At 37.1% G+C, this 26,470-nt stretch overlaps 8 protein-coding genes across 10 annotated transcripts in view; 5 read left to right on the top strand and 3 right to left on the bottom strand.

The window, feature by feature from the left end:
• Window positions 1–32: 32 nt before the first annotated feature.
• Window positions 33–1,973, bottom strand: Rab39 (RAS oncogene family member Rab39). The gene is made up of 4 exons (XM_065366478.1): window positions 1,261–1,973; window positions 1,076–1,185; window positions 687–987; window positions 33–594 (listed from the first exon to the last, which is right to left on the bottom strand). Exons 1-4 carry the CDS (start codon window positions 1,366–1,368, stop codon window positions 457–459), a joined length of 657 nt encoding a protein of 218 aa, XP_065222550.1. The 5' UTR covers window positions 1,369–1,973; the 3' UTR covers window positions 33–456.
• Window positions 1,974–2,398: 425 nt separating this feature from the next.
• LOC135847078 (uncharacterized) lies at window positions 2,399–7,041 on the top strand. Its single transcript, XM_065366477.1, has 5 exons — window positions 2,399–2,714; window positions 2,801–3,031; window positions 3,099–3,300; window positions 3,376–6,347; window positions 6,795–7,041. The coding sequence occupies exons 2-4, from the start codon at window positions 2,828–2,830 to the stop codon at window positions 3,648–3,650; spliced, it is 681 nt and encodes a 226-aa protein (XP_065222549.1). The 5' UTR covers window positions 2,399–2,714; window positions 2,801–2,827; the 3' UTR covers window positions 3,651–6,347; window positions 6,795–7,041.
• On the bottom strand, window positions 3,819–5,803 carry LOC135847073 (uncharacterized). The gene is made up of 8 exons (XM_065366470.1): window positions 5,663–5,803; window positions 5,493–5,587; window positions 5,209–5,428; window positions 4,923–5,143; window positions 4,620–4,841; window positions 4,287–4,548; window positions 4,033–4,213; window positions 3,819–3,961 (listed from the first exon to the last, which is right to left on the bottom strand). The coding sequence occupies exons 1-8, from the start codon at window positions 5,726–5,728 to the stop codon at window positions 3,900–3,902; spliced, it is 1,329 nt and encodes a 442-aa protein (XP_065222542.1). The 5' UTR covers window positions 5,729–5,803; the 3' UTR covers window positions 3,819–3,899.
• Window positions 7,042–7,942: 901 nt separating the features above from the next.
• On the top strand, window positions 7,943–16,018 carry LOC135847075 (uncharacterized). Of its 2 annotated transcripts, none has more exons than XM_065366473.1 (3): window positions 7,943–8,907; window positions 9,108–10,473; window positions 15,770–16,018. In XM_065366473.1, the coding sequence occupies exons 2-3, from the start codon at window positions 9,264–9,266 to the stop codon at window positions 15,796–15,798; spliced, it is 1,239 nt and encodes a 412-aa protein (XP_065222545.1). In that variant the 5' UTR covers window positions 7,943–8,907; window positions 9,108–9,263; the 3' UTR covers window positions 15,799–16,018. The 2 variants fall into 2 exon arrangements, with proteins under 2 accessions (XP_065222545.1, XP_065222546.1); XM_065366474.1 differs by having other exon boundaries at window positions 7,943–8,771.
• Window positions 16,019–16,165: 147 nt separating this feature from the next.
• Secp43 (tRNA Selenocysteine associated protein) lies at window positions 16,166–17,797 on the top strand. Its single transcript, XM_065366476.1, has 6 exons — window positions 16,166–16,413; window positions 16,486–16,680; window positions 16,748–16,895; window positions 16,969–17,128; window positions 17,232–17,428; window positions 17,502–17,797. Exons 1-6 carry the CDS (start codon window positions 16,381–16,383, stop codon window positions 17,633–17,635), a joined length of 867 nt encoding a protein of 288 aa, XP_065222548.1. The 5' UTR covers window positions 16,166–16,380; the 3' UTR covers window positions 17,636–17,797.
• Cog2 (conserved oligomeric Golgi complex subunit 2) lies at window positions 17,134–22,544 on the bottom strand. The gene is made up of 13 exons (XM_065366468.1): window positions 22,406–22,544; window positions 22,106–22,333; window positions 21,762–22,031; window positions 21,396–21,694; window positions 21,208–21,328; window positions 20,996–21,135; window positions 20,747–20,911; window positions 20,605–20,671; window positions 20,381–20,537; window positions 18,181–18,448; window positions 17,916–18,084; window positions 17,676–17,836; window positions 17,134–17,433 (listed from the first exon to the last, which is right to left on the bottom strand). The coding sequence occupies exons 1-12, from the start codon at window positions 22,454–22,456 to the stop codon at window positions 17,756–17,758; spliced, it is 2,016 nt and encodes a 671-aa protein (XP_065222540.1). The 5' UTR covers window positions 22,457–22,544; the 3' UTR covers window positions 17,134–17,433; window positions 17,676–17,755.
• Window positions 22,545–22,769: 225 nt separating this feature from the next.
• On the top strand, window positions 22,770–24,907 carry LOC135847074 (uncharacterized). The gene is made up of 5 exons (XM_065366471.1): window positions 22,770–22,958; window positions 23,046–23,279; window positions 23,354–23,548; window positions 23,626–24,472; window positions 24,540–24,907. The coding sequence occupies exons 2-5, from the start codon at window positions 23,163–23,165 to the stop codon at window positions 24,620–24,622; spliced, it is 1,242 nt and encodes a 413-aa protein (XP_065222543.1). The 5' UTR covers window positions 22,770–22,958; window positions 23,046–23,162; the 3' UTR covers window positions 24,623–24,907.
• Window positions 24,908–25,617: 710 nt separating this feature from the next.
• Window positions 25,618–26,470, top strand: part of Nmdar1 (NMDA receptor 1) — a 35,740-nt gene continuing 34,887 nt past the window's right edge. The window contains exons 1-3 of one of the 2 annotated variants that reach the window (XM_065366467.1): window positions 25,618–25,958; window positions 26,058–26,211; window positions 26,305–26,427. In XM_065366467.1, the coding sequence (XP_065222539.1) occupies window positions 26,071–26,211; window positions 26,305–26,427 (264 nt within the window). In that variant the 5' untranslated portion in view covers window positions 25,618–25,958; window positions 26,058–26,070. The remainder of the gene's footprint in view (window positions 25,959–26,057; window positions 26,212–26,304; window positions 26,428–26,470) is intronic. The other variant, XM_065366466.1, reaches the window with a different exon arrangement.

Raw genomic sequence — 26,470 nt, forward strand, 5'->3', positions numbered from 1 at the left:
TTAACACGCTCGTTAATTAAATCAACAAGACGGAGAAAATAAAGAGTTTTAATTGCTTAAAAATAGTAGGTACATGAAAGGTGAATAGAAAAAAAAAACAGGCTAAGTTGAGCTAATTTGTTCACTATCTTAAGGTTCTGTAAAAATTCTATTCTCGTATAGTAAAAATTCAGCCATTATATAAAATGTTAACACAATTACAAATATAACAAATATATTGAAAGGTCTGCGATCAGAACGACCTGTCAGCATATCACTCCAATCGAAGCAGTCCTTGAATAACACAATTGAATACAACACCAAAATAATAATAATATAAGTACATGCGGAACAACGTAGGGTACGTATCCTAGAAAAAATTCTTATAAAAATTGGAAAGCATTCACTTAAAAACACATTACAAGCGCATCGTTATTAAAGAAAACTATAATGAACTCGGGTCTCGGGGAATTTCCATCAGCAACAAGGAGATTTGGCTGGTTCGGCTTCGGCTAAATTAAAATCTAGATTATTGCCAGGTCGAGAGAATCCAGCTTTAATTCCATCCCATCCATCTTCGATTTTATATTCGCCTGTTTGGATACGATTGTAGATCTATTCGGGGCAGACGTGCGATAAACAGAAAGATAATTAGTAAACAAATCGATAAACCGTTATCTCGAGAAGAATGTGTTTCGAGCACGTACTTCTTCGGTTATCGCTGTAAATGCCTCTTCGACGTGGAGTCCTGTTTTAGCGGATGTTTCACATGTATACATATCGTTTTGTTCAGCGAAGGCTTTAGCTTCTTCTGTACTTATAACTCGGGCTCCAGTTTGAGCTAAATCTAATTTACAACCGACCAATACGAAAACTGGTTGATGTGGTTCAATGTGACGTCTGGCTTCCATCATCCATCGTGGAATATGTTCGAAGCTTGCTCGGTTACATATATCGTACACTAGAAGAGCGCCGACAGAGTTACGATAGTATGATTTTGTAATTGACCTAGAACAGAAATATACTCGTGAATACGAGCTTCACTCGCGTACAAATGATCGAGATGAGAAGTACGAGTACATTATTACGATTGTACCTGAATCTTTCTTGACCAGCTGTATCCCATAGCTGCAGTTTTATTCGTTTACCTCCTTTGATTTCGATAAATCTGGCGAAGAAATCGACACCCACAGTAGGATCTGAAACCTTGAAAAGAGTTACGTAATTAGTGATTTAGAGTAATAATTAAAGCGCGACGTAGATTAACATATTGTTACTTACTTCGGCGAATTTTCCATCTGTGAAATACTTCAACAGCGAACTTTTGCCTACGGTGCTATCTCCGATAAGAATCAATCGAAATTGATAATCAAAAAATGGCTCGACCATTGTGTTTACCTTTTTCTTGAGAATTTATCACGTTACCATCATCAAACAATACACAATTGGAACGAACTTTTGGTCTTGGTTCGTTGCGAGAATTCCACTACGCAGTACCACCAATCTACACACTTTCAACGGTTAACGAATGAGATTTGAGTTAAATACGTAATTTAAAATTATCTTTGTCTATACGCGTATAATAACAAGCAACTGCGTGATAAACCGATAACCTACGACAAGAACGAGAATTCTTCGACGGAATGAGCAAAAACGAATGCTTTCGATTGGAAAACAGTATTCAGTCAATTCACGTGATTAATAATTAGTGAAATTCGAGTAAAAAACAAGGCGAAACGAAACCAAGAATGAATTAAAAATGTAACAAAATGAATCAAAACAGCTGCTGGGGGGACGGAATACGTGTACTCAAGGTCATCTTTGTCTGTAACATTTGACGACTCAGGTGACAGGTGAATTTTTCATTAGAAAAGCGACTCTCTTGAGCGAGTTAACGATGAATTTACGCTGCTTTACACTCCAACAAACCGAGAAATTGTATGATTTCTATTTGACCCGAATTCCTGTTAGATTCTTTTCGTTATTTATTTACAAAGAATTTATTGTAAACAATAAAGGGTTAATTTTCATTATCAAATTAAACGGTAGCAATGTTGACTTGGGAAAAGATTAGGAATTTGCTGGGAAAACTATTTACTTGGAGTTTATATCGCTTGGTTTTGATATTAATAACTATTGATGCTTTTAAAAGCATCAAAAGTGTCTGAAAAAATTTATTATTGCTGAAAAAGCTCTGTAATAAAAGTTTAAAGTTCGAAATAAATTCGGAATCGAATTAATTTTCAAGTGACTTTTTTTGTATTATTTGATGGCTACATTGATTTTCAAAATGGCCGAATTTCGAGGAAGAAAAAAATTAAAAAATTTGTTTTCGTCATTTTTTTGTGTAAAATCTCGTAGTTTTGCAAAATTCAAGATTATTTCTTCAAAATGTTGACAAATTTGATAGAGTATTTAAAATTTTGACGAAGCACTCAGTTTTTCATGAAAAAATTCCAATAATAAACTTGAATAAAAATTAAATAAAAAAATAAAAAATTCAATCTCGTATCCGGGTCTTGTTGTTCGAATCCGAAAAACAGTGATAAAAATAATTGACCCCTTCCTTCCCTTCTACTCCCACGTTCTAATTTTACAAAAGGTGATTAAAATAAAACCGAAGTAATTTAATTCGAATTGATTTAAATATCGTCAAATAATTCTCATTAAATAACTCAACTACCATTAAAATCTGTTTGATTTCCACCAGTCCAACTGTATCTCCAAAATCACAGGTAATCACATTGAAATTCCTTCAAAAAAGATGACCATCATCACCATCTGTTCTCTCCTCACTCATAATTTGTACCTAAATTCGCAGGCTTTCGTCGAATAATTCGCAGTAAAAATGGCTGCACCACCGGTCGACAACGCGGTAACGAATATAATCCAGCAACAAGTCTTAAAAGCGGCTCAAATTATCGAAGAACGACTAGACGAAGAAATCAAGCAGTTGGACGATCTGAAATGCGACGATATCGAAAAGCTACGTGAAAGACGTCTCTTACAGTTGAAAAAAGAAGCTAAAAAGCGACAAGAATTCTTAGCCAAGGTTAGTTAATCGAATACCGTTGAGAAAATGCGAATTTATTTGATCTAACGTCGTAGATGAATTACAGGGGCACGGCGAATACGACGAATTAGGAGAAGAGAAACAATTCTTCGACGTTATTAAGAAATCGTCGAACGTTGTGATTCATTTTTATAGAAATTGTACTCCTCGTTGCAAAATAGTCGATCATCATTTAAAAGCGTTGGCTAAACGACACGTCGAGACGAGATTCTGTAAAGTATTGGCCGATAGATGCATGTTTTTGGCAGGTAAATTAATTAATACGTCATTTGACCTCTTCCTTTAACTGTTCGTGATGTTAAAATGATACGTGTGTGTTGCAGAGCATTTGAAAATACGCGTCATTCCAACAATAGCGTTGATCAAAGATAGTATTGCCAAAGATTACATCGTTGGGTTTACAGAATTGGGAAATTGCGACGATTTCTCTACCGATATTTTAGAATGGCGTATTGCCAGATGCGGTGTTATCGATTACGATGGTGATTTATCACATCCTCCTGACAAAAAGAAGAACACAGCGTCCAAAAGTGCTAGTATACATCATAAGAATCCGGCTCATTGGAATGATACTGGATCTGACTTGGATGACGATTAAGTATCGGTTAATTGCTATTGAAATATTGTTTTGTTTTTCGTTTTTTTTTTTTTTTTTACAAATTGATCGCACCGTAATATTTATTAACTTCGAAATAACCTTGAATAAATTTCTGTTGCATGTCACCATTCCAAAAAATTTCATGATAATTCGTGTTACTAATTAGCGTAATTTTTACCCTTTTTTTATTTATTTTTTGTACACGGTAAATTATTTTATAAAATACAAAATTATTAAAAATTGCGGATGTTATTTTTTGTATTTCGATTCGAGCACTACTACGTCGTCTTCTTCGCTATCGCCGCTCAAATCTGTGAAGTAAAAAGTATTGGTAGAGATGTGTATTTTTTTAAAACTAAGGTCGAGAATTTTGCAAACGTACTTATTTCTGCGATACTTTCTGATGGTTTGATTTCCCTGATTATTTCGACATCGTCGTCGTCTCCATCCTCACTGGAATCTTCATCTTCATCATCATCATCGTCATCGTCATCTTCGCTCTCTTCATCATCGTCCTCTTCCTCTTCCTCTTCTACACTCGCTTCAGAATCAGCTTCTTCTTTCTGATAAAGTAATAAACGAAATTTGAAATTGATACGAAACAGATTAGATTAGTGACGTTGTGTGTTTATTTACCTTTACAAGTTCAGCCGTTCTACTTCCAATATTCATAATAACATATTCAGCATCACGAGTGCCTTCGACCTCTGATTCATCGTCACTTTCGGCGCTATCGAGTTCCATTTCCATTTTAATATCTCGTGTTTCGGGCATTTCATGAGGCTCTGCTTTAACGGTATCTGGTTTTAGAGGTATTTTCAAATTTTCTTGAATCGTCGAAAGTATATGATCCAAGTTGAGAGATTCCGTTAACCCTGATACAGATTTCTGCTCAGATCTGCGATAAACATGGGAATTGGATTGAGTTAGTAAACGAAACGATGCAGGATTATGATACTCTGAACGAACCTTTTCTTTAGATCATCGGCTAAAGCATCTTTGATTTTTTTAACCAACCAAATAGCTACATCGGAGGCTTCTCTGGAACATTTAATGACTACATCGCAGGAGGGTAATGGAGCGCCTTCGAAATGCATACCACAGAATTCTCGATAACTGTTGACGCTGAGTAGAAGTAATGAATCGGCTACTCGTTCCTCCAAATAAGTTGGATCGCTTAGAATATATTTGCTTTAAAAGAAATGAAATTAATTAGTGTCTGAAGTCATCAGTCAGTTGAGATCTAATGCTCGAAAATCGCACTACTCTTACCCATTATTAAACAAAGCGTACGATACGATAACAGGATAATGATGTAAATTAATAGGTATGGGAGCTTTCTCCGAATGCGAATGAACAATGACTTTTTCTCCAGTCGAAGTAACGTCCGGATGTCTAAAATGTGCCAGGGAGGCTAAAGCAGCTATAGAACAACATCCGGCCAAGTTACCTTCGTAATTCATTACATTTAAATCAATTCTAATATTCCAAGCCTGAAAGAAACATTCTCAGTGAATAATTATTCGTCACCCTGAAATTAAAATCACGTCGCATTTACTTTTTCTTCAGCTACGATACATAGAGCTTCGAGATCAACGCATTTCGATTCTTTTAAGCATTTCTCTAGAAGTCTATTCACTTGGACACTGATATCGGATTGACGACCTTGTTCGTAGTGTAAAGCTGCCATACTCATTTCTACGGTCACATGAAGCAATCCTTCGTTCGGTTTGGATGCTTTGGGTTGTTGAATATCGCAAGATACTTGAGCCAGGACCCTGTAAAGTATGCATTTGAGATACGTTCGACTTTGGTGTGATAATTACGATGATAATAGGTTACCTTGTTTCGCCAATGGTAACCAGACAATTTCCCCATTCTCGACCGTAATGGATCGAGATGTCTCTGTAATCTTTGAAGTCTCGACCATCTAATCTCTGAAAAAATACAATTATCAGAATATTTATAACGATGTGCCGGTATCGATAGTATTACTGATTAGTGAATCTTACCAAGTTTTCATCGAGAGCATTCACGAGGAATGTTTTTTCACAAGTCGATAGTATAGTTTCCTTCATTGTAGCGTTGAGTATCTTCTTTTACTTCATATTTAATTAATTAATCGCAAATTACTCGGTTTTAATTTTTTAAAATAACGCAAAACGCATGTTGTTGAAAACTTTGGAACGAAACTTCCAGTTTTCAACTCTGTGAGATTCACTCACAGCAGTGAACGAACGATTCATTTGACGCTCGATCATTTCGTTCGTCAAATCGCAAATTCGTAATTACTGGTAATTTACCCACTACTCCTCCGGTCCAGAAATTGATGGAGATGGAACTTTTAGCGTAAGGAGCTGGACGGCTGGACCAAATGCTCAGCCGCTCAGTTGAACTTGACTCTGTTCTGTTTTACTATTCATTTGTTAAACATCTCCGAACTTCGAGCGCGATTAAGCGATTATTATATATTTTCAAATATTGTCAAATTGTCAATTTAAACTTTCGAATTCGATCCAACTTTCAAAGTTGCCTATTTCTTGTACGCGACTACCTACGCGATTATAATTTCGTCGAAAATTCTCGCGATTAAATTCTACGATGGCCGACGATAATTTTGAAGAAGATTCCAATCTCGGAAGTGACCAAAGCGGTCCTAATTCGCCACAGCAACACGATCAAGCAGGAAATCCCCATGTAAGTTTGGTGTCTATTTATCAAATTTGTTTCTCATTTTAAATAGGTATTAGCTCTTTGCTTTCGCTTTCGTAGATTCGTAGGTAATTATGCAGTGGCTTAAAACTAGGTTTATTTTCGTGTATTTGGATAGGAACCTATTTACGTCTTGGTAGGAAAACTTTTCGTTCGTCGTAATTTGTATTCGTTTCGATTTATTTTGCGAGTGTGCTCGCCACCACGAAATAGGTACTACCTACTCGTTGGAAATTTCGTTTTGTAAGGAGCTTTAATTTGATTATTCGATTCGATACAATTTCAACTCTGGTCTTCCTGGTCTCAGGCTCTAGTTGTAGGAAATTCGATATTCGTGCTGGTCTGTAAGGAAATAGGTAAATAGAGTAGTTAGCTTTAAATAGGTACCATTCTTACTCAGAATCACGTATTCTGACCCAAGTTTAATTTCAGGAATTGGAGGAGGTCGTCGTCAGAAATGATGAGATTATAATACGACTAAAAGACGTGGTTCCCCGACGAGCAGACAACTTCTGAAACGTTTACTTTCATATAATTATTAATTACTCGATTTATCATATTCTCACTTTATTCTGTTTGAATTATTATCGAACGTATTATTTTTTATTATGCACAATATTATATTTTGTATTCGCATACCTACTTATTCTTATTTTTAATAAACGTGTATTTGTACGTGTTTTTTGTAGCGTTATCTTATTGGTTGATTTCAAAACCATCTTTTATCGACTAGGCTAATTTCGTTCGTTTCTCAGTGAGTTAGGGTTCGATTCTCATCTGTCTGCTTCAGGGAAATTTAGGGAATACGTTGAATAATTTTTCACATGGTAGCAGAGCGTGGTTAGCACACGAATCACACAAAATTTGCCTCAAAATGAGCCCAAAGTCGATAAAAGGATAACCGCAAACACGTTTTAAATTCGTAAAAATCGTCGCGAAGATGTTACGAGTTGGTAGGCATCGAAACTCTGTACCTAACATTGAGGACATGTTGCACAATTCGTAAAAATCTTCGCGAGGAGTTCACGAGGTAGTAGGTATCCGAATTCGGTTCTGTACCTTGATGAACAATTCGTAACATATTCGCAAAAAATTCAATAGGTTGTAGGTATCTAAAATCGTAAAAATTCCCCTAAAATTCGTGCAAATTTGGCGAGGTTCTAGGTATCTAATTTGTAAATAATCGTAGCTATAAATTTTCGAGGTGGTAGGTATCTAAAAATCAAATAATAAAAATCTTCCTTTAAACTCACGAGTTGGTAGGTATCGGAATTCTGTACCTAGCGATTAGTTTCTAAGAAACGATAGAGGTGACGAAATTCAAGGTCTATTTCTATGACGATGACGCAATATTGCGCCGAAATATGAAAATGAAACACTTGCGTTGACTCAACTCTCGTTTCCTTTGTTTTAGTTCGAAATCTGTACCTTCCGACTGTATAAACACAACATGGGTAGGGTGTAGTGATGTCGTCAAGGTTAATCGACTATGTTATACCCTTTTTTTTTGGTGAAGAGCTAGGACCGGTCCTACGTTGTCGGCAATAAAATGCTTCATAAAATTCGTAGGGTTTGATATTTCGTTCGCAATATAACACGCCTTCACGTTTCGATGGAGTTGTCGGAACCTTTGTAACCGTGGAACGTTCTGAAAATAAAAATAAAGAACAAAGTACACAAGGACACTGGTATCGATAAATTCCAGCTCGTATTAGTCACTTCCCGTCGAATTGGCATTTCTTAGAACACTTCTGATTGTTTATTTTAGCGATCCGGGATTCGATTTCTCAGCATTACGTCGATGAGTATCTGCAAAAAAGAAATTATCGATTAAGCACTGACCGATAGCCTGAATGTTTATGAATGTTTATCTACGTATTTAAAATTAATTTTTATTGCTAGGTAAGGGGAATAATTCGCGATCGTCGATATTACGTGGTATGGGACGCGTGATAACGAAATGTCTTGGGTTATTCATTTATTTCGCTCGCTTTTATCTTTGCAATTCGATATTAGCTTATCTCCGATGCTGATCTCATCGTGAACTTCGTCGATTAAAACGCGACCTAGTTGCATAAAACAGATCTCTGTTCGAAGAATGACACGCAGTAGAACAGATAATTCGCGATAGTAGATTGAAGAAGTGGTGAATCGATAGTGATATTTTGATTTTAATCATAGTTGAAAGGCGAACGACCACATACCGATCGACCCTACTAAGCTCGAAATTTGCTGCTGTGTAAACATCCGGCGAATTCGAGGAACTTGATAAACGCTCACTAGAAGCGACGAGTTGTCTTTATTGAATTTTGCGCCAAATTGTCGGCTTCCTTTGGAATTGCTCGGTCAGGAGAAATATCGCGTGTCTATCGTTGGGTCCACAGCCACGAATATTCGAAACACCCGAAGGTAGGAGCGATGGGTGTATGCTCACTACGTCAATAAAAACGTCTTCTTCGCAATTTTTTGGAACTTTTGTGTTCACTGAAAAATAAATTAAGCACCTCGATCAGAAGCTTCGTAATATCGTCGAGACGTCTCGCCAGTAAGGAAAGAAAATTTACTGATGCATAGTCGATAGTTTAAACAGTAATTTTATTCGATTGATTGGTGAAAAGTGAAACTATTTACGAGCAAACTAGCGAACTTCGTTCTACAAAAGCTTTTGCAATGAACAAAGGATCGCTTGATTCGATTCAAATAAAATTTTACCATTTTCTTTGTTTTATTTTTGTTTCGTAACAGATCGTTGACCACTTTCGCCAAACCTTAGAAGAAAAGGAAGCGGAGGTTGGAACTATAATCGATCGTATTAAGCAGGGGCTAGAATACGCGATACACAAGAGCCAACTCGACGAGGATTTTCGGCTCCTCGACATCGAGGCGCGGGCGTTCATAGACATGGCGCATCAAGTCGAGTTTATCTCTAAACTTGAAGCTCTAAAAGCGAGACTCAACACCACCATCGATAACTACCTAATTATTCGCGCACAAGCGCCTGCGGCCATACCAGTAAAGCCGAAAAAGAATGTTCACCTGCAACGTATTACGGTTCCAATATTCGATGGAAAGCTTATGGAGTGGCGGTCTTGGTGGCAGTTGTATCAAACAGCAGTCCATAATGACAACGAACATAGTGACGTCGAAAAATTTACGTATCTGCTCACGTTCATTGGTCCCGAGGTGAAACGAGTACTGGGAAATTTGGATCCTACGGCAGAAAATTATCCGATAGCCATTGATAAGATAGTCGATAAATACGATAAGCCAGAGCTACTTAAGGCCGCTTACTATAAGGCATTAGAAGATACTCACGAAAGCACCACTCCAACTGCTCACCGTCGTAATATTGAGTCTATTTCTTCCATCATTGCGAATTTGAACGCAATCGGGGTTCCAGTGGATCAGGATATCTTACGTACAAAGGTACTTAGTTGTTTCCCTTCTGACCTGGTTCTCTGCGCCTTGAAACGTTTAAAAAAGGTGAAGGCGAGATCCGGGAATGATCTGTCGTTCAATGAGTTAAATACGATTATCGACACTTTGGACGAACGGATCAAACTACTGGAGCAAGTAGACTTAATTAAAAAATCGAAAAAAGCTCAATCGAATTCGTCTACGTCTAACACAAATGCTGTCACCTCCGAGGAAGCTAATAATACTGTTGGCGCTTCACTGGTCACAGCTTCGAATCCTTCGAACGAAAAGAAACGTAATCGCAAGCGTAAGGCCACTGGGCAGAATGTTGGTGCCGCTCAAATGCCGCCGCCTCCGCCTCCGCCGTCGACGAAGCGAATTACGAACCAAATTCCACAAAATCGTTCTCAGGGTACTCCTACGGGACGCGTGACGACTCCGTGCTTGTTCTGTAACAGAGTCAATCACGAAAGTACCAATTGTGAAACGATTTGTACCTGGAAGGGACGAAAAGAATGCCTGGAACGTAGCCGCCGCTGCAATGCGTGTGGTTCATTGGAGCATGTATATAGCGCTTGCCAAGCGCGATTCGGTACATGCACCGCATGCGGTAAGATCGGGCATTATGCGCTGATGTGCTCGAAACATATGCAGGAAATCGCAGCTCGCGTCGCTAGTCGCCGAGACCAATCAGGTAAGAATTCGATTACTTTATCTTCACTTCACGACGAAAATGTCTATTTAGAAACTTTTAGGTGTAGAATTATTCTAGGAAACAGCACCGATTTCTTGGAGGTTAGGGGTCTATTCGATTCTGGTAGTAGTGCCTCGTATATAGATCAGAAGTTTGCTAGGTTAGTCGATCCTTGTCTGAAAGGAAAAACCATTAAGTCAAAAGTAGGAATTTTTGGAACGTCTGAAAGTAAATTTGTAGAATCTAGCGAAGTTATAGGTTCGTTACTCACGTTAGATGGCTCTACTTCTCGTACAGTCGCTCTCAGGACTACTTCGTGTATTACTTCGCCTGACATCACAACAGCTCCCAATTCTGAACTCGTACGAAATCGTCTACCATCTTCCTTTCAATACGCCGATAAGTCAATTTTTTCTGAAATAAAAGATCCAATTCGAATTTTAATAGGAAATGACCAACTGTACAAATTCTTTCCGAATGATGAATATCGCCTTATCGATGAGGGGCCTTTATTACGGCATTCGATATTCGGATGGATACCAACTGGCCCACACGATATCGATGCTGTAGTTTCGGAACCAAAAGATAGGTACGTACCTAGTTCGGTTTTAATTAATTCGAAATCCGTTGATAATGACGATACTAGTTTTCGTGAAGAGCTTGACCAACTACATTTGAATCTGGCTAAGCTCTGGGATTTGGATTCGATAGGTATTAAATCGGCGGAGTATACTAATGTTGACGATAAAATGCTGGAAAACTTCACCAGCACAACTTACATTGATAAAAATCGGTACGTTGTTCGATGGCCATGGAAGGACCAGCGACCTCATTTGCAATCAAACTACCGAATGTGTGTCGCTCGCCTTCGTTCGCTAATCGAAAAATCGTCTTCGGAACTCCTAGAACAATATGATGAGTTAATTAAAGAACAGCTCACTTCAGGAATTATTGAAATGGCACCGAAAGAAACTCCTTTTTTGACACATTATTTACCTCATCGCGCGATCCTACGTAACGACAAAATTCGTGTCGTATACGACGCATCCGCGAAGACTAGGACTGGAAAATCACTTAACGATCTTCTCTATCGAGGTCCTATGATTTTAGAAAATCTTAATGGTCTTCTTTTTCATTTTCGTCTTTTTGAAATAGGTCTCACCGCCGATATTGAAAAAGCGTTCTTACAAATGGTGCTCCATGAAGTAGATCGCGATTCAGTTCGGTTTTTATGGGTAAAAGACCTTTCACTACCTGTAACAATCGACAATTTGATTTACCTTAGATTCGCACGAGTTCCTTTTGGTGTTATTTCATCACCAACTTTATTAAATTTGGTCATTCAGCATCTTTTGTCTTCGACAAATGATTCGCGAAACGCGGATTGGTTGTCAAAGGTTCGTGATAAATTTTACGTAGATAATTTTGTTACCTCTGTTTCGTCTTTGAATTTTGCGTCGAAATTATTCAATAATCTTCGCGCTAAATTTCAAACAGTCTCGATGAATCTTCGTGACTGGACTTCAAATTCTTCAGAGTTTCTCCTTCGACATAATTTGCCTTCAATCGATTCTAGTTCACCTCCGGTCAGCATACTGGGTCTAAACTGGAACAGATACGAAGATTCGTTAAGTATTAAATCTCAAACAATAAATTCGGAACCCTACGTTACTAAAAAATTAGCGCTTAGCTACGCCGCATCGATTTACGACCCCCTCGGTTTGTTCAATCCGTGCGTACTAAAGCTTCGTTTATTCATACAAGACTGCTGGAAAGATCGTTATGATTGGAACGAACCGTTGAGCTCTGAGCTCATCGCGCGTTGGACCAAAATTATTCACGATTTGCGTGACATTTCGAGCATTAAAATTCCACGTCGCTATTTCGATTACAACTTGGATAACGCGAAATTTTCATTGAATATTTTCTGCGACGCTTCTAAAGAAGCTTATTCTTGTTGTGCTTACATTTGTTTTGTCGACGAGCTAGGAAATTCAGGTTCGCGCCTTTGTTATTCGAAGATGAGAATAAAACCTCTCGAAAAAAAGGTCCCGAAAAAGGCGAACCCCAAGGTTACGATAAATGATGTAGAGTATGAAATTCCCAAAACGACATTAGAATCTACTTTGACTATTCCAAAAATGGAACTTTTAGGACTCGTTCTTGGAAAACGAACTTCGACTTTTCTAAAACAGCAATTTAGGATAAATTTTGAGTCGATCACTTTGTGGACTGACAGCACGATTGTGCTGCAATGGCTCACAAATGACGACACGAAGCCGAAATTCGTTGAAAATAGGATTGATGAAATTAAAAAGACCCCAAATTTAGAGATAAGGCATGTCCCTGGAGTGGAAAATCCAGCTGACTTAGGCACGAGAGGAACGACTCCTTTTCTTTTGCAGAAGGATGTTTTATGGCACGAGGGACCTCACTGGCTTTGCCACAGGGCCCTCTGGCCTAAAACACCGGAAACCACGAACATAGTACATACTGTTGTTTTGTCAACTGTTGAAATAAAATACTCCGGTATCTTAACGAACGAGTTTGAGGAAAAACGGTTCAAGATTTCGTGGAAAGCAATTGTCGCAGAGTTCGAACCACTCATTGCTCAGACTGTCGATTTCACAAATGCGGACGCCACTGACAAATTTGTTTTCGTTGAAAGGGAACTTATTCGAGAACTTCAAAAGAAGTATTTCGCGGAAGAAATTCGATACTTAAGGAAAAAATTGTCTATTAATAATAACGCGTTAGGTCTTTATTTCGATGACGAAGATATTATTCGATGTCAAGGAAGAGTCGCTAACTCCGAACTACCTTTTGACGCAATTAAACCAATTTATTTACCTCGTAATAGTCCGCTAGTAGCCGCTCTTGTTCTTGATTTACACGTTAGATTTCATCATTTAGGGCCTTCGCACCTTTTAGCCAAAGTGAGGGAAAGATTTTGGATTTCGCGACTTCGTTCACTCGCTAAATCCACGATTAAATATTGCGCGGATTGTAGACGTGTCGATGGCGGCGCTTTTCGTTTGCCACCGTCACCTCCTCTCCCGTATCGTCGAGTTCAGATGGCAGCTCCATTTCTTCATATAGGCGTCGATTTACTAGGACCTATAGCCTTAGCGAAGGAAATCTGTGAACATACAAACGTTCGTGAATATTTCAAGGCTTATGTAGCACTTTTTACGTGTTTCGTCACGCGTGCAGTGCACTTGGAGGTCGTCGACAGTTTATCTGGTGACGATTTCCTCGATGCTCTCACGCGTTTTACCGCTCGTCGTGGATCCCCCTTAACAATTACCTCAGACAATGCTACTAATTTTCAATTTGTGCAAAAAATGGTAGGTGTTAAGGTTGAGATTCTAAATGAACCGTTGAAAGAATACGTGTCAACGAGCCGAATTAAATGGCGTTTCATACCAGCGTACTCACCGTGGCAGGGAGGAGCTTACGAGCGACTCGTTGCTGTCGTGAAGAGTTGCTTAAAAAAGTCGTACGGTTTGCAGGAGCTTTCGCGATCAGCTTTCGTCACTTGTTTAGCGGAAATCGAAGATACCATTAATTCGCGACCACTAACGTACGTGGCCGCCGACGAAGTTTTAGCTCCACTCACCCCGAATCATTTTCTTCGTCTTCGAACAGTAAACGCCACAACGTTTTTAGAACTGAATTTTCACCAACTTGATTCGACTGCGCAAAACCTACGAATTGTATGGGATGCGACTCAAAAAGTGTTAAATTCATTTTGGAAAGTATTTAGGGATTATTATCTTACTTCTCTTCGAGAACGTCATGCAGTTATTTCTCCTCCTCCTCGAAAATCGGTGTCTTTTTTGCCTCGCATAGGTGATCTTGTTTTAGTTAAGGAAGCTTCGTCTCCGAGAGGTCACTGGCCTGTTGGTAAGATTACAAACGTCGATCTTCGCTCGGCAACCGTACATCTTACACAAGGAAACAAGACAATCATTCGTTCGATTAATTTACTGTATCCGGTAGAACTTGCGGAACCCTCCGGGGAACTGCAAGAAAAATTGGGTGCATCTTTGAGAGGAAAGTCGAAATCGAAGAAGAAATCGCGGAAAAATAATCATTAGTTTACTTACCTCAGTTAGTCGTAGGGAAACTTCGTTGTCTTCAGTCTACTCTCGTATTTGAAATTTCTTCATCTTTCGTTTAATCGTTTATACATATCATTATAATTTTGAGGAAATTATTCCATTTTTTGTAAAATTTCATCGTCATGTTTATCAACATCTCGATTGAAAAATTTTTTATTAGGCTTTCGAATCGTTTGCACTTTTGGCCGGGGTTGGCAGTGTTGAAAACTTTGGAACGAAACTTCCAGTTTTCAACTCTGTGAGATTCACTCACAGCAGTGAACGAACGATTCATTTGACGCTCGATCATTTCGTTCGTCAAATCGCAAATTCGTAATTACTGGTAATTTACCCACTACTCCTCCGGTCCAGAAATTGATGGAGATGGAACTTTTAGCGTAAGGAGCTGGACGGCTGGACCAAATGCTCAGCCGCTCAGTTGAACTTGACTCTGTTCTGTTTTACTATTCATTTGTTAAACATCTCCGAACTTCGAGCGCGATTAAGCGATTATTATATATTTTCAAATATTGTCAAATTGTCAATTTAAACTTTCGAATTCGATCCAACTTTCAAAGTTGCCTATTTCTTGTACGCGACTACCTACGCGATTATAATTTCGTCGAAAATTCTCGCGATTAAATTCTACGATGGCCGACGATAATTTTGAAGAAGATTCCAATCTCGGAAGTGACCAAAGCGGTCCTAATTCGCCACAGCAACACGATCAAGCAGGAAATCCCCATGTAAGTTTGGTGTCTATTTATCAAATTTGTTTCTCATTTTAAATAGGTATTAGCTCTTTGCTTTCGCTTTCGTAGATTCGTAGGTAATTATGCAGTGGCTTAAAACTAGGTTTATTTTCGTGTATTTGGATAGGAACCTATTTACGTCTTGGTAGGAAAACTTTTCGTTCGTCGTAATTTGTATTCGTTTCGATTTATTTTGCGAGTGTGCTCGCCACCACGAAATAGGTACTACCTACTCGTTGGAAATTTCGTTTTGTAAGGAGCTTTAATTTGATTATTCGATTCGATACAATTTCAACTCTGGTCTTCCTGGTCTCAGGCTCTAGTTGTAGGAAATTCGATATTCGTGCTGGTCTGTAAGGAAATAGGTAAATAGAGTAGTTAGCTTTAAATAGGTACCATTCTTACTCAGAATCACGTATTCTGACCCAAGTTTAATTTCAGGAATTGGAGGAGGTCGTCGTCAGAAATGATGAGATTATAATACGACTAAAAGACGTGGTTCCCCGACGAGCAGACAACTTCTGAAACGTTTACTTTCATATAATTATTAATTACTCGATTTATCATATTCTCACTTTATTCTGTTTGAATTATTATCGAACGTATTATTTTTTATTATGCACAATATTATATTTTGTATTCGCATACCTACTTATTCTTATTTTTAATAAACGTGTATTTGTACGTGTTTTTTGTAGCGTTATCTTATTGGTTGATTTCAAAACCATCTTTTATCGACTAGGCTAATTTCGTTCGTTTCTCAGTGAGTTAGGGTTCGATTCTCATCTGTCTGCTTCAGGGAAATTTAGGGAATACGTTGAATAATTTTTCACACATGTAATTTTGTGAAAAATCTTTCTACGGTGACTTATTCGGTCGAATAATTGATAATAAACGACTGTTTATCAGAATCTCCCAAAACAGCCAGAACATGAAACCGGTGTAAATAAAACTTGCTTGGAGAATTTTTCGCCATTTATTCGTGAAAAATAATTAATTATAAGGTTTAATTGTAAATAATTCGCTCGTTGTAAGTACTAGTCTTCGTAAAAATGACATCACCGTCGCAGATTTACATGGGAGAGGTAAATGAATCCACATCTTCGTCGTACACCATTCCATTCGAAACTTGTTAATAATTAATTTTTTTTCAACAGATACTTCCATTTATGACTCCGGCGTCTATTATTAATGCATTCCAAAAACTCGGCCATCATCCGATCAGCGCAGTGTTGCAGAAGAAACGCAAAAATGACGATAAAGAGATCTGCGTTATCCAATTTGCCAACGACGACGCTGCCAAGCAAGCAGTTTTCAAGTTGAATGGCAAAACAATCCCTGGCACCGGCTTTGTAAGCTTTTTAGATCGTCTATCGTTTGAAATTTCATCCCTTAATGCGAGATTTCATTTTAATAAAGGGTTCGACTAAGTTTAAATTGAGTCAATGCATGGGAAGTAGAACTTCAGATCATAATGTTTGGGTTGGCGATCTGACTATGGACGTGGACGATTATCATTTCTTCAAATATTTCGGTCAACATTACAAAACGCTAACCAGTGCTAAGGGTATGGTTTCGTATGCTATCGATACTCTTTTTTTCATCGAATGTATTTTTCAATGCTGTTTTTTCTCTCGCAGTAATCGTAGATAGTCGAGGTGTCAGCAGAGGTTACGGATTTCTCAGATTTTCCAGCGAAGAAGAACAGAAAGACTGTTTGAAAAATATGGGTGGTTCGTTAGGTCTCGGATGTCGACCCATTAGAGTAAATGCGGTCGCGAAACAAAACCAAACACAAGGGTATGTAAAGCTCGATTGAACAATAACGTTTTATTTGACAATGTTTACATCACTATTTTATTTATATGTATCGATAAAATTTCGTACGTTTACAAATCCACAGAAATCATTCGGAAATCATAGAAATCTTAGACGATGATCAGAACACGAGTACAAAAGTTCAACCAGATGATCCATGGTATATTTACACAAACTGGAACCAATTTACTCAACCGACTGAATTCATTTTCGTTGCCACTAATTCGAAAAAATTTTCAAAGAAAAATAACATCGATCCTCGTCAAGACTTGTCCCTTATCGGTGAGCTGAAAAATACACATCAACGTTATAGTACATAGATTTTATTCGACACTAATCACACGATATTTTACAGATTATAATGTAGCATTTAATGTGGAAGACATGAATAAGGAAGCGATCGAAAGAGATTGTTATTTATGGGATGCCATCGAATGTACGAGGTGGCTACCGAATAACGCGCTCGATACCGTTACCACCTCGAGTTGATAAGTAATAATAATAATTTTTGTTCATTTATATTTTGTACCTATATTTTTCTGCCTTTTTTTTTTCTCTTTTGTGACTTATTTTTTGGAGCGGATTCCGAATGAGTCGAACGTTTTTGTGTTAATTTCTTTTCAATGATTTCAATATATCATTCAATTCGTTCATCTTGTTTATTTCCGCACCGGTGACCAGATTATTAACCTGTGGAGTAATTTCAATTAGTTTTAATCGAAGTGTATAATTATGTAAAATAGATTTGAAGCACTTTTCTGAGGCTTACGGCGTCTGAATAATGTTGAATATCGATTTGAAGTTGTAATCTGATTTTATCATCGTCTGTATTTTGTTTAGAATCCATATTAGAAGGATCGCGAATTTTCTTGAATTTTCGTAAACTTTCTTCTGTCCTTTGAACGGAGGTCAGAACTTCGAAAACTTGTTCGTGATACCTACGAAAATTGAAAACATTTTAATACTCGAAATATCTAGGTACGTAAATTCCTGACACGTTTTAAAACATTATCATATCACTATGTTCTACTTACATGGCAGTAACTGTAGACAATATAGGAGGAAACCATCGAGTCACATATTCACCGTGCACTTTTTGCAATTCGTAAACAGGGGCAAGTAAAGAGGCAACGTACGAACAAGGTTGTGTCGGAGTGTTCCTATTCGTACGTCTGTATAATCTGGGAATTTCACTAACTTGTCTCATCACAGATGCGTTTTTCTCCGATATTATATCTATTATTTTTTTCTCGATTGTGTTCTGTACGAGCAATATGTTTTGCTTATTTTCCTCCAAGCATTCTGTAAAGAATATTTTTTTCGTTAGACGACGCGATGCAGACGAGTTAATAGTCCGGCATATGACAATAGGAGTAATTGCTACCCCCCCCCCACGCCGATTCTCCGGGACAACTTTTTTCTTAAAGGGGACATCCTAAGGAACATTTTAAAGCAAACTTGCCAAAAAAAAGTTGGCCTTACTTACAAAATGGCGACCATTTTGATCGACAGGTCAGCCGAAATCGCAGATTTTGCGTTTGAACATAGGACTTACACGAACTTTTTCAAACTTTACAAAGGTAGATCGAAAGATCATGCAAAAATTTATCACCTGTTAAACTTTCAAGTGCTAAAGTGCGTTTTTCGATTTTTGGTGAATTTTTGAAAATCGAATTTAGGCCAAAAATGAGGGGAAAAAATCAAAATTTTACCAAATTGACCAGGAAAGCTGAAATTTGGGATATATCCTATTTTCGACATGCCAAATCGATTGGAAACGGTTTCAACCCGTTTTCAGTAGTTCTGGAGCCTCCAGCAGATTTTTGAAACTCGAAATTCCCACAAAATTCCATCAAATTGAAGTTGTAAAGCTAAAATTTATTCTAAAAACTAATTTCAGTACGCTACGAAGTACTGCAGGTGAATTTCAAGTCGTTTTGGATCCTCCAGCGATTTTTTGAAAATTCCTGAAACCTCCAGCAGATTTTTGAAACTTTAAATTTAAATTTCATCAAATGGAGATGGAAAGCTGAAATTTACTCTACACTCCAATTTTAACACCCTCTGAAAACGACTTGTGGATTTCAAGTCATTTTAGTGCCTTCAACGACTGTTTTGAAAATTACTGGAGCCTCCAGTAGATTTTTGAAACTTTCAAACTAAGATGGAGAGTCGATTTATTCTAAAAACTAATTTCAATACGCTACGAAGTTGACTGCTGGTGAATTTTAAGTCGTTTTGGAGCCTCCAGCAACTTTTTAAAAGGTTGTATGACGTTTTTTTGGAAAATTAGAATTTCCTAAAAGTAGCTGGAAGCTTCAAAACCATTTGAAACCATCATGTAGTCTGCGAAGTATATTTCAGCTTGTCCATTTGATCAATTAATGTTGGGGAAATTTCAAGTTTCAAAAATCTACTGGAGACTCCTGTAATTTTCAAAAAAGTCACTGGAGGCCCTAAAATGACTTGAACCCACCTGAAGTCGTCTTCAGAGGGTGTTAAAATTGGAGTGTAGAGTAAATTTCAGCTTTCCATCTCCATTTGATGAAATTTTGTGAAAATTTAAAGTTTCAAAAATCTGCTGGAGGTTTCAGGAATTTTCAAAAAGTCGCTGAAGGATCCAAAACGACTTGAAATTCACCTGCAGTACTTCGTAGCGTATTGAAATTAGTTTTTAGAATAAATTTCAGCTTTACAACTCCAATTTGATGGAATTTTGTGAGAATATCGAGTTTCAAAAATCTGCTGGAAGCTCCAGAACTGCTGAAAACGGGTTGAAACCGTTTCCAATCGATTTGGCATGTCGAAAATAGAATATATCCCAAATTTCAGCTTTCTTGGTCAATTTGGTAGAATTTTGATTTTTTCCCTCATTTTTGGCCTAAATTCGATTTTCAAAAATTCACCAAAAATCGAAAAACGCACTTTAGCACTTGAAAGTTTAACAGGTGATAAATTTTTGCATGATCTTTCGATCTACATTTGTAAAGTTTGAAACAGTTCGTGCAAGTCTCATATTAAAACGCAAAATCTGCGATTTCGGCTGACCTGTCGATCAAAATGGTCGCCATTTTGTAAGTAAGGCCAACTTTTTTTTGGGCAAGTTTGCTTTAAAATGTTCCTTAGGATGTCCCCTTTAAGAAAAATGTTGTCCCGGAGGATCAGCGGGAGGGGGTGCAATTACTCCTATTGTCATATGCCGGATTATAAAGGAGAAATGTAGATAGATATTACTTTGCATGTTTTCCGATATTTCGGTCGAAACACCGGAACCTATTCGATCTCGAGCTAGGTTATAGATGACTGGAAATCTCTGAACTAGATTAGAGCTATCGGTATGTAGGAAAATTAGAAAGTTAATTCTCGACGTTGGTAATTGATTAATTGATTTCTGTAAATAGAAAAAAATCGTAATACGAAATCAAAACGTAAATAGTTCAAGTCATCTTTGAACTCACTTGTTCGATAATTTTGCTCATCCATACGGTATATCTCGATATAATTTGTAAATTGAACTTCCAAAACCTAGAAAAAATGTTGGAAATTGAAACATTTTCAATTGCGGATGAAGACGTTTTTTAGACGAATAAAAATTCGTACCGATGAGCTAACTGACGAATAAATATATCTTCCTGCCAACATCTCAAAAGACAATTCCAAACTTCGCTACTGATTAGCAATTTCCAATCATTATCCGATTCATTTAACCCCACATTTTTACTCGAATGAATTATTCTTTCTAATTTTCCAGCCAATTCTTGGAATCTATAATATTACAAAATATTAATTTATGATAAAATCATGGTGTACAGACGGATATGCAGTGTCATACGTCGTCAATTATCTCACCTCATTGTGTAATAAAATGTTAAATTCCAGCACTGAAGGAAATTCTTATAATAGATGGTACTTCTAAGGGTGGTGACTGATTTCAACGAGAGGCACCGTTCTTCAAATTTATCGAGAAATGACAGCGTAATCGTGTAACACTGCATAGAATACAAACTTAATAAATATCTTGAAATAGAATATAGACAAATTCTGCACAATAAGGTAATCACTTTGAAAAATGAATCCGCATTCCCTTGCGAATAAATAGATTTCAAGTTGAACTCCAATCGTTCTTCTAATTCAGGCCAAACACTATGAACCATGAAATCAAATCCTTTGACAGGAACATCTCTGCAAAAAAATAATAATATTAGATTCGATCTCACCGAAAATTACCATTTTTCAACAAATTACTCACTTGGAAACTAGTTGAGTAAGCTGTAGAATATATTTCAAATCAGTATCGATAAAGTTCAAAATTTTCGAAAACAATCCTTCCAATCCGGATGGCTCGTTTCGAAGAGCTTCTTCGTTAATCATTTTGTAAAAGTAAGGACTAACGATTTCCTTTCGAACTATTTCGTGAGCTAGATTAATTTGATTCAAAGAGAAATATAATCTTAGACAATTGACGAGGCCTTTTTTCTCATGTTTTATAGCAACGAGAAAAATATCCTTCAGGTATGCGAGGAATTGTTCGTGTGATTTTTCAAAATCCTGTAAAAAGCTACGATAAGTATGTGTGATGAAATGAACGAGAAAGTGATAGAATCTTGAAACTTACGCGAAGAACATTCCGATTTAAAAATCCATCGCATTGCTTCGAATGAAAATGATATTGATTTATCTCGTTAACTATTCGTTCCAGCGATAGAATATTAGCGTTGTAATCTTCATTATTGGATATTTCTTGTAGCAGTACTTCGATCCTTTCGAGACTAGTTTCGACTTTTATTACACTCTTGATACTTTGCATTTGCTTCCTAATTAGTTTCCTTCGGTTTATGAGATCGGTTATTTTGGCGATTTTTTCATCCAGAATGGTTTTGGAACGCTGTAAAATACAACGAGTGAGTAATATGGTTGAAAGTAGCGGAGAAATTACGTACGGAGCTCTAGATTCACTACCGTTATTTCATCTTTGATAGTTGTTACAGGTATTTCTACTCCGACGATGCTCTGATTAAGCGATACTAGATTGGCAGATAGATCGACGAAATCAGCGTAATCTCTATTGATCAATTCTATCGTAGACGAACGCAGATTCTTCAGAAATACTCCCAGATCGTCTCTTAGTGTTTCCAAGTTGGCTTTTCTACGATGCTTTGTTAGAAACTCGTCCACTGAGAAGTTTTCCTGTGAGGAGTACAGAGCAACGGTCAGTAAGGACGAAATATATCGATATGATCTATTTTATGATAGATTTACCTGCATAAATAATTTTTCATCGAAACATAGATTATTACGTCTGAAATCCATGTTCTTGGGGTAACACCGATAGCACCTTGCAGTTGGAATGAATCAGTCAACGTAATGACATAATTATAGCTTTTTTTACTCCAATATTGACGAGTTTCCTCGAATGAAATTCGTAAATTTATTTCATTGATAACTTGATAAGAAATTTAAATTTATCCACGCGGCATTTGAGAAAACGTATCCAGGATATTTTTACGTAAATTTCGACGAATTTATCTTCCGATAGCGCTTCTGTGGCGTCTGCGTTCAACTACGTTGATTTTGTTTCAACCTGTTTCAGAATTGTCGTACTTGGTGGCGATTAATTTCATTGATTGTGATAGGAAATCAAAACTCGAATAATTTGTGTTTTCAAGCAATAATAGAGTGATTAACGAGTAATTATTTCAAATAATAAGATTCCAACTAGACCGCTGTTTTCGTACAACGATTCCCGAAGAAATCCCCATTCTGTGGATGAATTTTCTACCTCAGACCTCAGGAATTCCTTTCTGACCATCGAGTGAGTGCATTCTTCTAATAAGTCTTCTAATTCAATCGGGAAATCGTCGATCATTTTTCAACATCGTGATTTTTTCCTCTATTTCAGAACTGGATATGTTGACTGTGAATTTCTAAATTTACTTTCTCGAACGACTGAGCTACAGGGCATGCCCTTGATTGACTTTTCTTCTACGATTCATTAACCCTCGTTAACTTTGCAATCATGGAAGAATCCACTGACGAGTCATTTCTTCGATGGAGAGTGAGCCTCGAAGAAGGAGAAGAAAATACGAGCATGGATTCGGAAGAATCCGCTTCTGAACCGCTTCTAAAAACCATGGTATGTTGTGATCTCTTCCCTCTTTCAATTCGTCACCGGCCGATGGTAAATTTTTAGAAATATGATTATTAAAGGTCCGAACAAGCTACCTGTATCATCTCCGGCAGAGTTTGAGGAAAAATTTAGAAGCTTCGAAGCAGAAAGAAAACTACGCAGTAGAAGATGCTATTGTGAATAAAGTCGTCAAAGGATGCAGTGCTCTTTTAGAAGAAAAAGCTCTCAGGCAGTGTATGATCGCCAGACTTTACCAGAGAGTAATGATACAAATGGTAATTCATTCAAAGCCATAATATATCATTTCTTCGGTACGAATCTTTTTAAAAATTATTATCATGTGTTCACACAGATCAAAGAAGTCAAAAAAGCAACCTCGGAATGTAATCTATACACTCCGTTGCAAGAATTCGCCGAACGTCAAACTAAACCACCGGTTATGAACGCTGCTCTTCATAAAGAAACCCAGACAGAACTTAGTAATATCTTTTTTACTAGTCAAATCGCCGATCTGTTCTCCCAAACGGAGGCCCTGCTGCAGAAAATGAACCCTTTGAGCCAAAACCTGGAAATACCCCTCGAGCAAAATGTAAACGGTCTTTCACCATCACGTGGCAAACGTACCAAACCCATAAATGGTATTTCAAGGCCGGAATCGCAATGTTTTAATGATTACAGCGACCCTATCCACGCTAATTTCAACGGTAAAGAAGAAAAACCAGCTGTAAATAAAAGAAAAATGTGCGACAATCGGATCAACTTTTCTGACGATGAAATCGCACATAAAAGTACTCACATCAAACCCGATTCACCGATACCATTTCAGCCCGCTGAAGATACCCGAACCACCAAAACGAATTCTAAAAGCAATACGTTCGAGGTTAGATTGAGAAGTCCAACGTTCGCCGAATCTGTAGCATTGTGGTACAATTTAGAATGCGAAATCGAAGAACTACCACCGACTAAAAAACAGAAATTAGAAGAAAAATTCGTACAGTTGTTCGGCATCGATCACGCAGTCGATTATTATTGTTTAACCAACGAGCAGAAATCTATCGCTTGTCGGAAAAGAATCGCTAAATTTGTCGTCATCGAATTGACTAATTTCTACGTGCAGAAGAGAATCGCTACGAAACAACTTTTCAAAACTTTAGCCAAACACATCACATCGGTATTGTTGGGCAGATCTTTATATCCAAGTGAGATTCGTTCCGATGTTTTCTGATTTAAAAATGATCGTATATTAAATGATTTACATGTTTTCAGGTCCCGAAGAAATCAACAGAAGCGTCGGAGAATTCTTTTTAAATGATCGAATTATCAATTCAGAAGATGATTTTTACTTCTGAGTTCGAAGTCGACAGATAGATGAATATCAATGAATTAATTTGCTTACTTTTACAATAATTTTATTTGGAAAAATTTTTATATTTGTACTTTCTTGGCTTCGTTCGCTCGTGATATGTATTTATTTTATTCATTTATTTATTTTTATTATTTATTTAAAAACCTATATCATTTTTGTTATTTAATTTATATTCTCGAGTATTCGTCTATTTGGTAATGTCGTATATTGTTTTTTGGTTTTTGTTTCTTAGAGCTGATGTATTACATATTTATTTTTAAATTACTAATCTTTCTTCACTTTTGTTTCTAATGAGTTCTTAAAACCGAACAGGTACGAGTTAAGGCATCGTAGATTCAAAAGGATCTAGTAGAATTCATACTCGATCTGTTGTTTTCGTTTTCAATAGAAAGCTGTGTTCATTTTACTCGTACTTTCACTTTTCACTCCTGTACCTTTTTTTTCATCAATCAATCAATTAAGGTGACAACGAAATGTATAAAACGTTCTAAAAAAAAAGGTAGACATGTTCGGTATAATGATGAGTGACATATTATGAATTGGAGGTTGAAATTTTTACAGATGAATCGCCTGCTCTGTTTGTATTACTTTCTGAGGAAGCAAAAAGCTAATTGTTCGAAGATAATTTGCAGATCTTGGTCATTAATAACTATTTGGGAAATGATTTATATTTCTGGTGAACTGAAAAGGATAGGTAGATACTAATTACTCATTTCGAAATCTTTCTCTTACAGTTAGATTTTTCATCCACTTTCAACGGAATAAAAACATGAATTTTTCCCAACGATATCCCCAGCATCAATCGTAGAATATAAATTTCGTTTTCAATTCATTTCTGAAGCTGTACAGAATGAAAGCTGCGATGAAAAAAAGTTCAATATCGCCATTTTAGCCATCCCTGACGAAAGTTTATCCACCCAGTACGCATCTCTCGTTCATTCTCCCCTGTCGTACCTACCGTTACAGGAGCAGATTACTCGTTAAACTTTTACTTAGTTAATTAGGAATTCCTAGTTCCAGCAGTGCGCCGATTTGATTTGTTTCTCGGAGGAATAATAATAATGTTGAATTACATAGAATTATTATTTGTCATAAGGTAATCCAAAGTTAATAAAATAATCTTGTTGAGGTCAACATAATCAATATACGATGGAGCAACGTTGTTCCTATGGTAACGTCTTTTCACAGCATCCTTGAAAATATTTTGCTCTCGCGTAAACCCTGGCACTGGAATTTCGGGTGAAAAGTGGTGATAAGTTTTCTTATTTACTCAAAAATGCGAATCCAAAGTCGGACGTTATGTACGAGCTGTAAGTCGTGTTGGTAACTTTTTTTTTTAAAAGCTAGAATAAAACCTCGTGCTTGTTATTAATAGTTCATATAGTTACTTCATAGTTTGATTTCTTTCGTTCGCACAGAAATGTATAAAAGATGAAACATTCATTAGTGCTGTTGCTGCTGTACGTGGCTTGCGATGGCAAAACTCATCCTAAAAAGAATCCAGATATATTTAACATTGGAGGTGTCCTAAGCAATAACCAAAGTGTTTTCCATTTTCATAGAAGTATTCAGGTAAATATGCATAGGCATTTGGTAGTGATATTGATATACTTAGCGTTTGTAGTATCTATAACGCCCATTGATGATGGCTTTTTTGTTTTTCAGAATATCAATTTCGATACACAATTTGTGCCATGGCACAATACCTATTACGCTTATTCTATTCTCATGGATCCGAATCCAATCAGAACTGCTCTTAGTGTTTGTAATCATTTAGTTTCTAAAAGAGTAAGTATATACAGATATCTGAAATGCTTATCGAGATACTCAG

This window comes from Planococcus citri, chromosome 5 (assembly GCF_950023065.1).
Source record: "Planococcus citri chromosome 5, ihPlaCitr1.1, whole genome shotgun sequence".
In the NCBI taxonomy this organism is placed as follows: Eukaryota; Metazoa; Arthropoda; class Insecta; order Hemiptera; family Pseudococcidae; genus Planococcus; species Planococcus citri.